The sequence below is a fragment of the Myiozetetes cayanensis genome, unplaced genomic scaffold (assembly GCF_022539395.1).
Source record: "Myiozetetes cayanensis isolate MyiCay16 unplaced genomic scaffold, myiCay2020 scf17, whole genome shotgun sequence".
Taxonomy (NCBI): Eukaryota; Metazoa; Chordata; class Aves; order Passeriformes; family Tyrannidae; genus Myiozetetes; species Myiozetetes cayanensis.
In genome coordinates this window covers 2,136,963-2,153,650 of record NW_026087378.1, presented here as the reverse complement: position 1 = coordinate 2,153,650, position 16,688 = coordinate 2,136,963, and the positions used below count along the sequence as shown (strand labels likewise).

The window sequence follows — 16,688 nt, the reverse complement described above, 5'->3', positions numbered from 1 at the left end:
TTGGAGTCGGAGGGAGCACAGTGACACAGATTTTTAGGTCCAGTTCCTCTTTTTTTTTAGCTTCTTTAGAAACTAGGGGTAAAATTACTCTTTTGTTACTGCCTCCCTTGGATCGTTATTAATTGATTATGGAGCCAGTCCATAAATATCTTCCTCGTGTCCTGTGAATGTTTGAACCTTGGGGTCTTTTTCCAAAATAAGTCAGAAATATTGATTTAGGAGGGAGAAAGTCTTCCATGTTTAGAGAATGGGTTATCAGAGTCAAGGTCACTCTTTGCGAAGGCTGAACAGGCAACAGTCGCTTGATGGAAATACTGGGTGAGTGTCACACTACAGACAGTGTAAAACCTGTGTAAATGGGTCTGCCCTCCTTGTTCCTGCAGTGTTCCTTCTTCCTGCAGCGTTCCCCACAGAGATGGTTACGGACCAGAAACCTAAACTACTGTGTCGTTCTCACACACGTGGCTATAGGGGTGAAGGGGAAATGAGAAACATATAGAGATTTTTAAGCATTACCTTTCCTTCATTCAGATCCAGAGGGCCCTGTAGATGTTATGGGGTTTATGATTCTTCATTAGAATTTTCTGTTAGATATTCTGTAACAATTTTGATTGCTTATATGCTCAGTTTAAAAATAAAAAAAAAAAGTCAATTAAAATTGGTCCAGCCCACCCTTAATTTCAAACACTAGTGCATGTACTTTATCAAAAGAGTTAATCAGGTATGAAATATCACTCAGATAGCAAACTTTTTGGGTACACCAAAGTGTCTCCTGAAATTGTTACTATTTTCATACCACATGAAAATTTTTTTAAATAAAATTGACTGCTTATTAAAACCTAATTATTTTCCCATTCCTTTTAATCTTTCAATCTTCCATACACAAAGAATTTTCTAAGTAAATTCTGTCATCTTAGAGCCAGTAATTGTACTTCCAGTTACCATGAAAGTCCTTAAATCCTCATTACTTAATTTAAAAGCATTACTGCATGGAAAGTTTAAAGTATGAGTTGCTTTGTATAGGGAAATATTTATTCAGCAGAACTGAGGTAGTTTACCATATTTGTCTTCCATTAAAGACTGCATCTGTTTATTCAACTTTTGTAGTTAGTTTCCCCTTCTCTACTAATGATTTTTGTCAACATTTCTGAGATAAAACAGTGTAGCTGGAAAACTTTCTATCAAGTCGTATATAATGTGCCTGATTTCTTAAGGTGAGTGTTCCCATTGCTATTAAATGGGAGATTTCGTGAAGTTATCTTGCAGAATATGCCTCCCCAGATCTTAGTTATTTATTTTCTTTTCTGTATTTTATTGCTTGAGATAAAGATGTTATAAAATGTGAGGAGAGATGTCACTCAGAAGTGAACTAATGACAGTGAAGTGAAAAGGAAAATGCCTGTTCTCTTCAGTGTTGCTTCTGGTTTTTCGTCCTGTGGCAAAAGATTACAGGTTTACTAAAGATGAACTTTCACAGGGCTACTGCCACCAATCCCTTACTTAAATTAGGTGACTTCAGTCCAGATCAGGAAATAATTACAATTAGCAAGTTGTTTCATTCTGAGTGAGAAGAAGGTGGAGAATTGACTTAGAAGTCTTGCACTGACAGAGCTGTATCTCGAGGAGAAAGGCTTTGTCATTAATCTGCATGAGAGTTTTTCCACTTAAAAAGGATTTTAAAAAAACTTCCTGACTGCTTACAGCAGTAAATTGGATATGCACTGTGCCTGATTAAGCATATTCCCACATATGTATTTACTCTGAAACCTTGAGCCGTTCCAGAATTCACTTTGCTTGATTACAGTCCATGGAGATCTTAAACTCAATAGAGTCAAACTGCATCAAACCTCAGGAGAGAGACCTTCAGGTGATATTTTGGTGTTACAAGGTGTTCTCTTCTTAGGTTTTCATGGCATGGAGCATTCTGGAAATCCTCTGCAGCTCGAACCAGGGCAGGACTTGTCTTTCTGCTCCAAACTATTGCTGTGAAGTGGGAAAAGGCTGCTTGGTTTCACAGCTTTGGATAAATGGTTATTAGCTAAAGAAAAACCTAATTATTATGAGTTTCTAACATGTTCCTTGAAATGTGCTAACAGTTCAGCTATGTATAAGCAACGAACAATGATGATGTAGCCCACTGAAATTGTGGGAATCAGAGTGTGGAAACCAGTTACCATTTTATTTGAGCACTGAGAGTCAGTAATGCTGGCCTTCAGAGTAATCTCATGTTCCCTACCCCGGGACTTTTCTAAGTAATAATCAGGATAGAAAACAGAAACTTCTTTGACATCTCTTTGATATTTAGATTCACTATGAGCTGCTACTCAAGCTGTATTTTCATCATTGCAAAGAAAGAACTAATTGCACAGAACTTTAGCCCGTTGTCCTTTAGCTGTCCCATCTACAGACCTTAGATTTTTTATTATTATTTTTGTTGTCATTGGAAATTCCTTTTAACTGGTGATGAGGCAGTCTCCAGATATCTTGGCTGCATCTCCAACTCACTTGTCTTGTGTTTCCCTTCCTGAGTGAAGTGCTCCTGATAAACACTCCCAATGTACCAAGTAACAACCTGCCTGTCCCGGTGTGGCTTAAAACCTGTCAAATATAGATGCAAGGCAGTCAAGTTAAAAGTCTTGTTGCTTCTTCTGATGGCTTCAACAGAGAAATGGAAAATAAATACTCTGCCTAGCAGCAGAAAGACTTAAGTATTCGTTCCAGAGAATTAAGAACACTTCTAGTGAGGCGAGGGGAGGAGCAGAGCCATCAGCTGCCTGATAGTAAATATGTTTAATGTAAAGCAAGCAGAGCCTAAAGACTCGTTTCTCTTCCAAATTTCTTCCAAGTGCAGATTAAATACTCTTGGCTTTCTGGGGGGTGGAATGGAGAAGATGATCTCCATAGCAGATCAAAATCACTTTCCCAGATTTATTTCGTATTTAAATATCAAAGCAACTGGCTATGTATGAAGGATTATGAGGTTTCTTCCTTCGCCACATGGCAGGTTTTAAAAAGTGGAACAAAAAGAGAGCTAACTTATGCTTTGTCTGTGTATGCAGGATTTAAACCAGTTTATTTATGAAAACAACATTTTTATTTCTGTAGCTTTTATTAGCTATTTGTGCCGTTGGTAGATATAAAAATTGGAAAATGGTGTGATATTCATGAGGCTTATGTATATTGACAGGGAATGCAGAATGGTGCCTTACACTTTAAAATTAAAGGCATGTTTATAGTTTATGTACTGAAATATTCATCTTCTATCCTACATCTGCCAAACAACTCAGCATACACAAATACATAACTCAAAATACATTGCTTATCTATTTTAATTTGTTTTCCATATATTGCCTATGTGGCAGAATACTACTCCTAGGTCGTGGGCATTATTTCATGCTTCACATTTGTACATATTTAAACTCCCAGAATTCTAACCTTAACAAACATGTGAGGTATATTTATTTTACTATTCAAATATCCATTATTTTTGGTCACTTCTAATAATGTTTTACTGTCATGAATATTTAGGATTACTGCAAGCTAGAAGGAGTAGGAGAAGCATTTAGTGTGTGTTACTATTTTTCATTCCAAACTACCCCACAATGCTTCTGGAAAACCTTCTATTTTTTTGTTTGGGATTTTCCTTTGGGATAGCTGGAATGTTTGAACTCTGAAGTCTGAAACCATACAGTGTGCAGCCATGGAATCGATGTGATTAATACTTTAAGAAGATCAGCTGCAAAATATAATGCACATGTCTATAGAGTACTTTTCATCCTGAAGGGATTCCAAAGTCCTGTACCAAATTTAAGGGACAGAACATACTAATCTGCTACAGAGTAATAGAGGAAACTGTCTACTTATGTTAAGGCTCATATTTATTCTGCTGTTAGAGATAACCTGTGCACTTACACAGGATCTGCATTTGCATACCTGAAAGTTAATTGCTAAATTATAAATTCTATGCAGGCATTAATATCTAATGAATAGCAAGTAATTATATTTTAATAATGCCTGAGAAAACTGGGATTCCCTGCCCTGAGAATTATGAATTATAAGGCTCTAAAACCAAAGGGATCATAGATAATTCAGTTTGGATGGGATGTCAGGAGGTCATCTGGTCCAGCCTCTTCCTCAAAGCAGGGTTGTTATGAGGTCAGACATCAGACTTGGGCCCACAGTTTTTATGGCAGACTCCCTACAATCCTCATTATTGCCCACTGGACAGGCTGTTACCACTCAGTGCCCTTCCTATGCATCTTCTGTAGCATATTGAGCAACATAAGTAGTGTGTAACATCTGCTTTTTCTCACTGCAGTTCCCTACTTGTGTGTGCACATCCCATTCCCTCACATCCCTGAATTCCAATCAAATTAGAAATGCTGGTGTAAGGAGAGCGGTTCTGTTTGGTCCCTGTAAATGCTGACTAAGCTTACTGGGCATTTTGATTGACTTGAACTCCTCTGTTTTGTAAAGCTTTTTGTATGTTAAAGTAGTTATGGTCAGAGAAATGCAATTTGTATTTGGAGGAAAAGTGGATAATAAGTGATTTTTATTTTTCTATGTAAGTGGAAGTTTTCATTAAAGGAATAAAGGAGTTCGTTCCTCCTGTATGCCATAAGTGGAGGGTTTGTGAAGTGAAAAAAAGTATTTTGAATAACTGAACTGAGAATGTCTTCCCCCCAAAAGGTCTTAAATTGCATTAGGTCTGGAATATTAGTTTAGCTTTAGTAGGACTTTGTAAAAATGTTTGGAAATGGAAAATTTTATACTAGTGGTATTTGGTTAGGATGGATACATCCAAGTGCTGCTTGTTTCTTTGGGGACTGATCAGGCTCATGCCAGCCTGATGAAGAGTCCATTTCCAAGTGATTCACTGCCTTCAGGCAGGAGAAGCCCTAGTTATCCATGATCCTTCCAGCAGGCAGGAAGGGCTGTAAAACCATCAGCAGCACTTTATGATCCAGGGGTTTTCCCCATGCTTGGTAGTCAGCTAACACATAGAAATCAGAGAAAACCCGTGTTTTCTGAAGAACAACCGCTTATAATAATTTTAAGTATGATATGAAGTGCCCAGCTACAGCCAATCTGCCATGAGGTTGTACATTAGCTGACTGAAATCCATGTAATTCTGTTGAATTTGGCTGAATTTTGCCAGTGTGGACCACCCTGTTTTTAGGATGGTTTTCTGTCTACCTAAGTCCTAAAGGATTACATTGGTGTGCTTATACTCAAAGTATTTGTACATTCAGCTCACCAGGAAACGGCTGATTTAACCTGACTTGGTGTTTAGCTCCCCTGCCGCTGCTCTGAAACTTGCTTGCAGCAAATAGTGTTGCTTAAAAAGATTTCCTGAGCAGAAGATCTAGTGATGCTGACTTCCCTTTAAAACCTGAAGCAGAAGAAATGCTGGGTGGCATCTGTGTGCTGAGAAAAGCTGGGCAGTGACAATAGAGCCTTCCTCTGATGACCCATCAGGGCATTCAGAGAGTAAAAGGTGAGATGCAATTACGGTGTGAATCCTAATTTTTATGAAGGAATGACTGAAACCGCTTGCCATAACACTGTGATTAATGCAGGGACTTTAGTTATTACATTGTAATTAGGTTATATATTCTTTTAAATATGAAGGCAGTGTTTTGCTTGGCAGTGTTTTGCTTGTTGCCCTTAATTGACTGAATTTACACATCCTGTCGGATAGGTCACTTCATCATTACACTGCCACAAAACTATTTATATAGACGTTATTTTAGAGATAAACCCAACTTGAGAAGGCTTCTTTCTCAGAAAAGATATTACAAATTACAAAGGACGATACCAGTCCTTGTATGCAATATCAGAAACATTAATACAGTAAAAGATTATGGTTGTGGTAGTGGTTTTATGAATGTAATTTCACCTGGAATTATATTCTAAATGGGTTTTGTTACAGTAAGATTAATTTGAAAGACTCAGCTATCTTAAATACAAATTTTACTGCATCTTTTATATGTCTTTTTATTGGATATATGAATAGGAGTTGAATATGAGTCTTGTTTGAGAAGAATACACTGTGTAACTGAAATGTGCTGCTGGGGTCAGATTTCAGCTCTTGCTCAGAATTGCAGCAAATAATCTCCTTGGCCTGCAGAAGGAATTATGTTGCTCTGCTGCAGCAGTGTCTTTACCTGTGTTCCACAGAACTACTGTGCTTATGCTGGTGCACAACCCAAACTGTTGTCAGCTGGCCACGATAAAGCCACGGTGCAGAGCCTTGGTTTGCTGGCAGGATGGGATGTGTCTTCACGTTCACGTTGGCAATATCAGGGTGCAGACAGGACACTGCCTGGCAGGACCACCCTGGCCCTGCCTGCACTCTATGGGTGATGTGGGGGCTGTGTGGTGTTTGGACATCGTGGTCATCCCACATTTACAGGACTGGATGTGGCCTCCTGGCTACCCCAGAGCACTTGGCGTTGCAGAGGCTTCTCAGTCTTATGACTGAACTTCCCAATATGCAGCCTCTCTTCCTTCTTGAAACTGTGTTTTATATGCACAGGCAGTCCAAATTCAGGGCTCAGCTGGAACTCTGTGTGTACATTCAGCCTTCTGAGCAGACATGGATATTTTTGATCATTGATCTGTTTGCTTTCCTCAAATCTCAGGGCAGTATTGCACAAACTGTCCCCATCTTTTTCCTGCCCAGCTACAGGCAGCTTGGAGGGGAGGGGTCACACCAAAAGCTGGTGACAGAAAAAACTCTGTTGGTTGTGCACAAGAGAGAGTCCTCTAGGATGTCTTCCCCTCAAGAAAGTCACAGGAGCCCATCTACTGGAGTTGCTTAAAATGAAGTTGGATAAAATGGAATGTTCTGCTGGGAGCAATCCCTTGTTAACAAGGCATGATGCTCTGACAGCCCTTGGGGTTTTTTCAATCTCAGATGTTTGTGACCTATATTGCAACATGAGCTTTCCTCTCCTTTTCTCTGTCTGTGTGTGTTTCTGTATCTTTTTTGTTGTTCTTTTTCTTCAAAAAGATGCAAGTGACTTTTCTTGAAAATTTGTTTTTAATACCAGCAGTTCCCCTTTGTGGAAGCTTCATTTCTCTTCTTCTGAAACATCACACTTGTGTGATATTTTTCTCATATTTCTCTATTTTGTTTAAAAAATTGGATATTACCTGAGTTCCTGCCTTTACATGTGAAAGACTGAAATTGCATAGATAGATAGATAGAATTTAGAGGGAAAATCTGTTATGACATACATGTCCCAGGCAATTAAAGGAATGTTTGTCTGAATAAGAAGTATTAGAATGGAGGATTTCAGGGTCCTTGAAACTTAATTTTTGTTCTTTTCCTTTTTTTCCAACCTGTTCAATAAATAAAATTGTAGCTGGGCCATTCTGTAGTTCTAACTTAGGTATGCATTCATCTGCCCAACACATCTGCAAATAGGTATTTATTCTGTACATTCCTTCTGTTTGATACCTATCTTTAAATATTTAGGGTGTTGGGTAGTTAAAAAAAATATTGCTTTCTCTGACAAAAAGGAGTGGAAGAAGAGGCAAGGAAGGCAGTCAGAGCATGTTGGTAACAAACTCTTCAGTGCCACGGAGAATCTCCAGCTCTGTGTGAGTCCTGTCTGGAAACCAAGCAGAGCTGCTGTGGTACTTGAGCAGTGACAATGGCCTTTGTGTTACACTGAAAGGCTGGGTTAATTGTTCACAATTTGTCAATCAGTGTCACTGTCCTGCTTCAAAGACCTGGGATAGTGCCCTGCAGGGCTCCAGCCTGTTCTAGAGCTGTCCAAACTCACTCGAAGGGGCCTCACCCCTCACTCAACAAATACCATATTGCACTGACATGTGTTTGGTTACATGCTTTGGGGGCCGAGTTTATTTTAGTTGAACTGTTGCTCTGCAGAAAATAACTCGTGTGTGCTTACCATAACACTATGTGTCACTTTTATTTGTATGCCCTTTCTTTGGCTTTAACTAAGCCCTGCAGGCTTTGGGATTGAAGGATTAAAATATAACAATAGCAAATAAAAAGCATAATTTTATTTTCAACGTTGCTAGGTACCTTGTTCTATGTACCTCATTTATTATTTGCTAGATAGCTGTAGGCATACCAGCACCTCACTGAAGGAATGAACAGAAAATATGAAAACAGCGATTATCCTCTAAAATCCAAATTAAACAGGCTATTGTCATTACTGCTTTTATGTAATTTCTCTATATTCTTCAGGTACCATCGTAGCCCAGACTGCTGTTATTTGCTACAGCTCTGTAGTTAACAGCTCTAATGAGAAGAGGAGGATTTAAATGTAATTTAAATGTTCCCCTTGAAACTCAGGTGTATCCTAAGAGTTAGAAAACCCTGTGCTGTAGAACATACTCTACTGCAGGGCTCCTTCACCCACAGGACCACCTGGTCCAGCCTCAGTGCAAGTCAGTTGAAAGGCTTCACTGCCTGCCGGGGGGGCTTTGGATCAGGATGTGTGAAAGGAGGTCAGGCAGATATCGTATTCCAGATAAACAGCAGATATCGTATTCCAGACATCTTGCTGCACCACATGTGCACTAAATGGGGAGGGGTGCTGGGAACCCTTTCTGCTTGAAAGTCCTGTTTGAAGGAGTTTGGAGGATAGATGACTGATAGTGTAGGATCAGAAGGGCTCAGAAGACATAACCTCTTGATTTATTTTTCCATATACAAACAGTAGAGGCTAAAAGCATCATCCATTTCTCTTAAGTGCTTACGAGATACAACTTAGATTTTACTTTTTTTCCTCTATCTCTCCTTTTTTCTTTAATTATACTAAGAGGCTACCTATTCCTTCAAAGTTTGAAAACTTTAAAAAGTGCAAGATTTCTCTTAACTTCTCTATCCCTAGTTGCCCTTTCCCTTATTTTCTTTCCAGAATGGTTTGCTCCATTATAAGTGGGAGTTCTGATGATTCTGACTGAAACCACAAATAAATTGGGCAGATTTTATGTTTCAATTTACCTAAAATGTTTGTTTTGCAATTTTAAAGTAGTTTATGCCAAGGAAAATCTATGTATGTCTGGGAAGCTGGACAGGTGTATTTGTATACCTGGAGTTTGTGAGTACCAATGGAGTGAAAAGGAATTCTGTGCAGAATTTATCCAAAACTCAATTAGAATTTTTGATGTACTGCCAAGACACTGGAAATTAATTTGCTGAGTTCAAAAATGAATTAACCACCTTAAAATTTGGTCTCAGAATAATTTCATTGTAGCATTCTCTTGTAAATATATCCAGCACTACCCATTTTCCAAACAAGCACTGTCCATATAGTGGTTTTTGCTATTCACAATGATTCTGACTCTGATGATTTCTCATATGCAAAACATATTGAAGTCTTTCTTGCTCTTTTAATTACTGCATATGTACCTGTACTGCAGGTCCCAATTTCCAATCCTGCAGACAAGTTGGAGACTGAGAGAGAAGGGAGTGTTTTAGTGTTTCACCTTTAGCAGCAGCTACAAAAGTGTGAGACACTTGAACTGCTGTTGCCTGTACTCTGCCTGTTCTGTGAATAAATAGGTTGTCAATCTAGCACTTTAAACAAGCACTTTCTTCTTTTTTTAACCTTGCTTCTTGACATTTTCCATTAAGCATGCTGTAATGGAAAAGATGAGGGGAATTTCTCTGCACAGCAGGCATAGCAACCTGTCTGCTTAGCACGAGGGGCCGTTCTCTGAGCTGTGACTGAGAGCTTCGTACCTCCGTGGGTTACTTGAGATAAGATGTTGATAGCCCTTCCCTCTGTGACTGCCTTACTCTCTCTGTGACTCCCTAACTCAGAGAATTCATAAGCCAGCAGGTTGCACACTGCTGAGTGTGGGCTGCAGAGTGAAACTCTCCAAAACCCTTGAAGGCCATCAAAGCCCATGAGCCACATGGAAATGCTGTGTGTGCAGAGGATGCTCACCAGTACTCATCACTGTGCACATACACATGTAGGAAAATTTAAAAAGAGATAGTCAGTGCAGTGCCTGAATTTAAACTTTATTTAGAAGAAAACTTGTGAATACTAGATCATAATGGAGCTCTGTTGTCTAGTTGGTCTAGCAGACTGTGATGCTATATAGATACTTCCTTGAAGAGAGGCAAAAATGCACATAAGCATGCATGGTGACATAACCATGAAAAATACCTAGTTAGTTGTCCATTACTTAAAGCTGTTTTGAAGTTAATTCATCATTAATTTAATAGATCCTTAAAAGAAGATGTTATTGTCCAAGTGCTTGTATCTTATTATTATAGTCTACCGCTGTTCATTCCCTTCCCTCTGATATTTATGTTATTCAAACAGTGTGTCTTTGGAAGGCTGTGGTTAAATAAGCTCTGGAGAGGTAGCATAGTGTTTCCTAGCAACACCATGTCTATAGCAGTGGTGCTGCCTCCTCTCCTTACTCTAAACGCAAAGTCATGTCCATTAATCCCCAGCTGCACTTAAAACTTTTCAGGGATTTTGCTAGCTCCCTACTGTTCATGTTTTCATCTTGCTCATATGCTGCAAGGCAAACTGCTTCAGTGGTTTAATTCTCTTCAGTGCCTCGGTTTAAAACCAACCGTGTGTGTGTGTGTATTCACAATTACTCTTTGTTTTTCGTTTAAAACAAATAATTGGTCCTACGCTGTGATGCCTGCACTCAAACATTATAATTTTGGTCATTCAAGGAACCTGACAAAATTAAAGAGATAAAATAAATGTCTGGAGAATCTGTTACCTGTACTGCAAAAGTCAGTGAAATTTCTTACAGCTAAGATATGTAATGGCAAAGTAACTCTAAATTTAACTTAAAATTTAACTTCAAATTTAACTTAAAGGGGCACTTTTTATTTAATATACAACAACACTGAAATACAACTTATAGGACTTGTTTATGTCTGCTGATAGCTTTCTGATATTCTTTAACATGAACTGAATAGTCTTGGACCTATTGTGATAAGTTGTAAACTCCTGCAGAAGTGTGAAAACCAGTCTGGGGTGGGAGGAACTGCCCTCTGCCACCAGCTGGCTACAGCCAAGGAGTTGGGAGGAGCAGGAAGAGATAAACTCAGAGCTGTGGCTTTCTGAGCAGGTTTGTAGAAACACACAGCAGTCCAAATTAGTGATTTCTGGAGGGCTTCAACCTTTCAGCACTAGTAGGAAAGCTGTGGTAGCTCGACCATTTCTTCTGTTCCCTGCTACGTGCAGAGGCCAAGGGGCACAAAGGTGACATCCTGTCATTTTAGTCTTTCTCCAGTGCTGCACTTCTGATGTGCTGCTCAGGCAAAGAAAACATATTTGTTTGTTTTCAGGCTATTTCTCACTGCTACCTTCCTCTCTCACAGTTGGTGAGAAGAGTATCTACAGTCTGGTAGGGTGCCCATTAGTCCTTTTGTGCTCTTAAAATGCCTGGAGGAGTGGAATACTTAATTAATAGCCACAGCTTGGGGGCACGGCGTCAAATGTGGAGGACTAACCCAGCCAGTCAGTGAGACCTGAGAGAGCTGCAGCAGGTCCCTGCATGTCTTGATGCCAACAGTGACCCATCGCTGCTGGTGGAGAGAAAAATGAGAGAGTGTGAAGCTTTGTGAGCTGTCCTGAGGTAAAATTTTCTGCCCAAAAGTGACAGCAGTGAGATCCTTATTGCATGTTCTCCAGTGGCTGTAGAGATGGCAGGATCAGACAGTGCTTTCAACTCAAATGAGAGCTTGTGAATGTTTAAAATCTAACACTTATTGTCAATATGGCAACACAATCTTCTGCTCAGATTCATGAAGAGGTGATGTCAGAGACCTGCTGCAGGTCACTTAAATCTCTTCTGTCACCTCCACAGACAAATGCACGTGCTTGTGTGGATTGGCTGCTGATGGATTTAGTTGTATTTACCGAGGCTGCAGTTTGGTCTTCTTACCCTTCTTCATAATGAATATTCAGTAAGATACCAGTAGTGCCTCCTGAGACTCATTTAGCTCCAGGAAAAAGCAGTCGAGGTATTCTATCACCTATGGACAGTTGTTAGAATGTGTAAGCAGCTTAGCTAATTAATATTTTTGTTCCTATTTCGGCTCTTGCTATACAATAAGTCATGTCATATCCATAATCAATTCAAAACATACATCTTCTGGGGGATATCTCCTCTAATGTGTTTTTTTAGAAAGTGTGAAATGTTACATCATAATATGAGTAAACTTAGTGTTAAATAAGTAGGTATCATAAAACTACCGGCAGTGAAGGAAAATATTTTCAAAACTATTTATTTAAACTTTGTGTTTAGAGACAAAACTATTTATTTAAACCTTGTGTTTAGAGAAGCTCTGGAGAATGATGCAACTCACAGTGCAAAAGCCCTCTGAGCATTGACGAGCTTGTTGAAGAAGACGTTCCCCCTCCTATGTGTGTACACATAGGAGACAGATCTTCTGTCAGCAGCCTGTCAGCTCAAGGTCTGAACCTTCATGGGGTTCTTAGGACACGTATTAGAGCCGTTAGGGCTCCTCCTGCCCTTTGGCTTGAGCTAGATCCCCGTTTCTCAGAGGTGTCCCCTTTCTTCGTGTCCCCTTTCTTCGCCGAGAGTGTTTGTCCCAGCAGCAGGAGCTTTTTGTCTGCACAGTGATATTGCAGCGGGGTGGGTGTGCCCTGGGCTTACCCTCTGCGTTTGTCCTCCCAGATGGATGCCCGGACCTGTGCAATGGCAACGGGAGGTGCACGCTGGGCCAGAACAGCTGGCAGTGCGTCTGCCAGAGCGGCTGGAGGGGGCCGGGATGCAGCGTCGCCATGGAAACCGCCTGTGCCGACAACAAGGATAACGAGGGAGGTGAGCAAAGCCCTTCGATTCCCAGTCCCGAAAGAGCAGAGGGTCGCACACACCCGCTTCGGGAGCCGCTGCTGTCAGCGGTGGTGTTACCTTTGTCTCCGAGCAGATGAGGAGGAGGGAGCTGTGGCCGTGGGGGAGATGTGGGGGGACCCACAGCTCCCGTGGCGAGGCAGGTGGGATGTGCAGCCCCACCCCACACCCCATCAGTGGGGAGCGTGGCCCCAGCCCACCAGCACTGCTTGCTGTGGCTCCCGGTGCCTGGGGGCTGCAGAAGAGCCCCCTGTGCGTGTGCACAGCAGAGCAGCTGACAGGGCAGGGTGTTGAGCAGTGTTTGTCCTGCTCTGCTGTGCACAGCCCGTGTCAGTGGCTGTCACTTGCTGTCACACTGCACAGTTCACTCGACAGACTTTGAAGGGCTGAGTGAGGTGTGCTGAGCAGGCAGGCATGGTCTGACAGCCCTCTTCAATTTTCCCTCCTCTTTATCAGACTTATCCTATTAAATATGGATTGTGTCTTGTGTTTCCCTCCAAAGATGGCTTTAGTTTGTTACGTTTTGTAGAGCCTTCCGTGATGTATTAGGCCATGCTGTACTGAAAGCAGTTCTGAGTTCTGCCATCTAAACAAGATTGCTTAATTTGCTCCTTCATTTGAACCAACTTTGAATACAGTGCCCTAAGTCACAGAAATTCTTTTTCATGTTCTACTACTCTGTATTAAAAACCAAGCATCAGACACAGCTTTCTTCCTTGAGACTCCTTCACTTTCCTTTGGCCAGTGATTAATCTGAAGAGCACAACTGTTCTTTTGCTGCTTAATATTTCTTAAAACTGCAAAGAAACATTTGACTGCTTGGAATAGCTTCTTCTAGGGCAAAATTGTCGTTAAGATGGCTGCTTTAATTTTATGTAAGATTTCAGTGTTTAGAAATTGTAAGTCCCAAACTGAGAAACAGGGTAGTTTGGGTTTAATTACACGATATTAACCACACCTCAGTATCATCTACTAGTTTTAATATGTAAATCTTCTATTAGTTCCTTGGTTTCACATGATCAGGGCTTATGGAAGTATTTTACAAGTGCTAAAGCTGATTCAATTTCAGAGAACTAGAACTTGATTTATAGCTGTAACTGAACTGTAAAGAGCAGAATCTAACTGCCAAGTTACATTAGTTGGCATTTAAATATACAAAAAAACCCCACCAAACTTGTCTTAATATGCAGTGTAAGAAACTAAAAGGTGAACTGCTTAGATTTGCAGTTTTTACATACTTTGAAGATTATGAAGGACAACTTGAAAATGGGTGTATCATTACAATGTCCTCAAAGCATGGAATGACTTTGGAAAATATTATTAGAAATACTGGAATGAGAGGTTTATTTATCTATCCAGGACATTATTCTACACTTGTATAACAGACAGGCAAACAGGGAAAAAAATAACGAGTGAAACCATTCAGCTGTTCATCCTGATGTAAAATTGCAGAATTCTAAAACTCAGTTCACAGAAGGCAAATAATAGTTCATCGAAGGCAAAGAATACCTAGACTGTGCCATACCATGGACATCTAATATGATGTATTAATAATTAATGCAGAATCATCTATTCCATTACCGTGCAAGGTATGTGGTTTCTGGTTTACCACAGTAAGGCACCTGAAAGAAAACAGGTTGGTCAGGCTGAAGGCTGGAAAGATTTAGAAGGGAACTCTTCAGATGTTCTCAAGGCTTGCAGGTTGAAGTCATTTTTTTCCAGGAGACTAGAGAGGTTATAGCCCATCGCTTCTTGTGAGTGTAAATAGATTGAAAATTTATGCTTGTTCCAAGGTCCAGATAACCTGAGAAGTCCCTTTGACCCACACATTTTCACATGGGGAATTTTATGATAAAGGCGGAAATGAATCCTCTTGTCTTCTGACCCTGAGCTCAGCACTTTAATTCAGCAATCATTCCTGCTCTCTCACAGTCTCATCCTTATTGTGTTTCTATAGAGTGCTTGTATGAGGGAGCTCAGGTGCTGTTCAACACCTGTTCAGCTGCTGTTCCCCCACACACTTGCCAGGCACACCTGAAAAACCACAGACACTTTGATTTTGCCACCCTGTGTGTTGTAGCTGGCACAGGCTGAGTTACCCACGGGCTGAGGCACTGCAGAGCTCTTCGGTCTCTCTCGTGCCCTGGTGATTTTTGCAGTTGCAGTTTGCTTGGTTGTGTTTTGAGTTTCAGATGTCTTTGAGACAGCATGGGGTCCTTTCCAATATGCACTGTGAGGACAGAGCCATTGTCATCACCATCAGTTTGTCAAACTGTCACAGGAGCTACAACAAAACTCAAGTATAGCATTAATCACTTAATGCTTAATATCTCAGAGGGCAGTTCTGCCTTTGCCTGAGCTGTACTGCTCTTTATGTGTCTGGATCACCACACACCTGGCCAGGAATGTGTCCTGTGACCTGTGTGTTTGTAGGGGAACATGCAGGAATGGAGAGGCTGGAAGGGATGTGTGCTCTGTGCTTTGAACTGCATCTTTACATTATTGTGACTCTGTACAGAAAGGAACAGATAAAATTAAGTTTTCTCATTAGACAAAGCTGAAAACTGTACTGTGGGAATCAATGCTAAAGATCCAGCTAGTTACCAGAACCCCAAGTTTCACATAAAATGCAAGATTATTGGAAGTTAAAGAAATTGCCTCTCCTCCCAGTCACTCTTTTCATTTGAAACTCAGCTGAGTTTATTTGCAGCAAAGTGTTGAGCTCATTTGCTGCTCCATTAGCAACACTACTCTGTTAACATAGACAGGTAATTCTGGAGTAGTACTGAAGACACAAGCTGTTCTTTCAGAAGGCAGTAGGGGAGCTCAAAATACTTTTTTTTTTTTGCCTAGATGGGGTCCTTCTTTGGACAGCTGAACCTCCTTCCTTTCTGTCCATCTATGTATGCTGTTAAAGTGCAGTTCCTTCAGCATGTCACTGAAAGAAACTATCATTTTCTGTCTTCCATTCTTCCCCATGTGGCAGCAAATTTAACATATTTTGGAGCTCTCTCCCTGTTCAGCCATTCCTGTTGTAATTGTACCTCACAATCAGATTCAAAGGCCTTGGGCCAAGTCTTCATTTCATGGATGTCAGGAAGAGCATTACCACTGACTCCAGAGGGATTCCCATTTGTCCTGCTTTGTCTTATTATCTGCCACAATGCAAACTCCACACCGTAGTTCAAAAAGAGAAAAATGAAAGATTATACTTAATATTTTCGTTCTGTTTTAGTTTAATGCTCTTTAGTTGGTTTATTCCTATAAGGGGCAGATGTGTCCCTGTCTTGTTGAGACTCAAAAATCTTCATTTTAAATGAGATGTCAGTGTGGATTACTCATATAAATAAAATGGGATTCCAGAGCAGAGAGAGGAGAGGTGCCCAAAACTGTTTTGTCCTCCTAGGGCTGTTCAGGTGGAGCTGGGCATGACCTGAGGTGGCACTGGACCTGCATTTGTCCTCACCATCACAGGTCAAATAGAGATATGGGCTTAACTAGGTCTTCATCCTGGAAGTGTCCAAGGCCAGGTTGGACAGGGTTTGGAGCAACCTGTGCTAGTGGAAGGTGTCCCTGCCCATGGCAGGGGGGATGGAAAAAGATGGTGTTTAAGGTCCCTTCCAACCCAAACCATTCTGTGATTTTGTGATTCAGCATAACCTTGTTTATGTTTACTACGGTGCGTAGGTTACTTTGCTGAAAAAACTTGAAAGTCTCCTATTTATCTGTTTATTTATTTATTTGTCTATAAGGGGGAAGCCTGGCTGAAAAGGAAGGAGATTCTGGCACTGTATCACTTCTAAGATCTCTTTAAATTGGAAAGTGCTTCTGTTTCCAACAATGTT

General features: G+C 40.6%; 1 protein-coding gene across 16 annotated transcripts in view; it reads left to right on the top strand.

The window, feature by feature from the left end:
* TENM2 (teneurin transmembrane protein 2) overlaps positions 1–16,688 on the top strand; it is a 617,318-nt gene that overhangs the window by 550,891 nt on the left and 49,739 nt on the right. For all 16 annotated transcript variants that reach the window (XM_050312365.1, XM_050312379.1, XM_050312377.1 and 13 more), the window contains one exon: positions 12,667–12,813. In XM_050312365.1, coding sequence (XP_050168322.1) covers positions 12,667–12,813 — 147 coding nt within the window. The remainder of the gene's footprint in view (positions 1–12,666; positions 12,814–16,688) is intronic.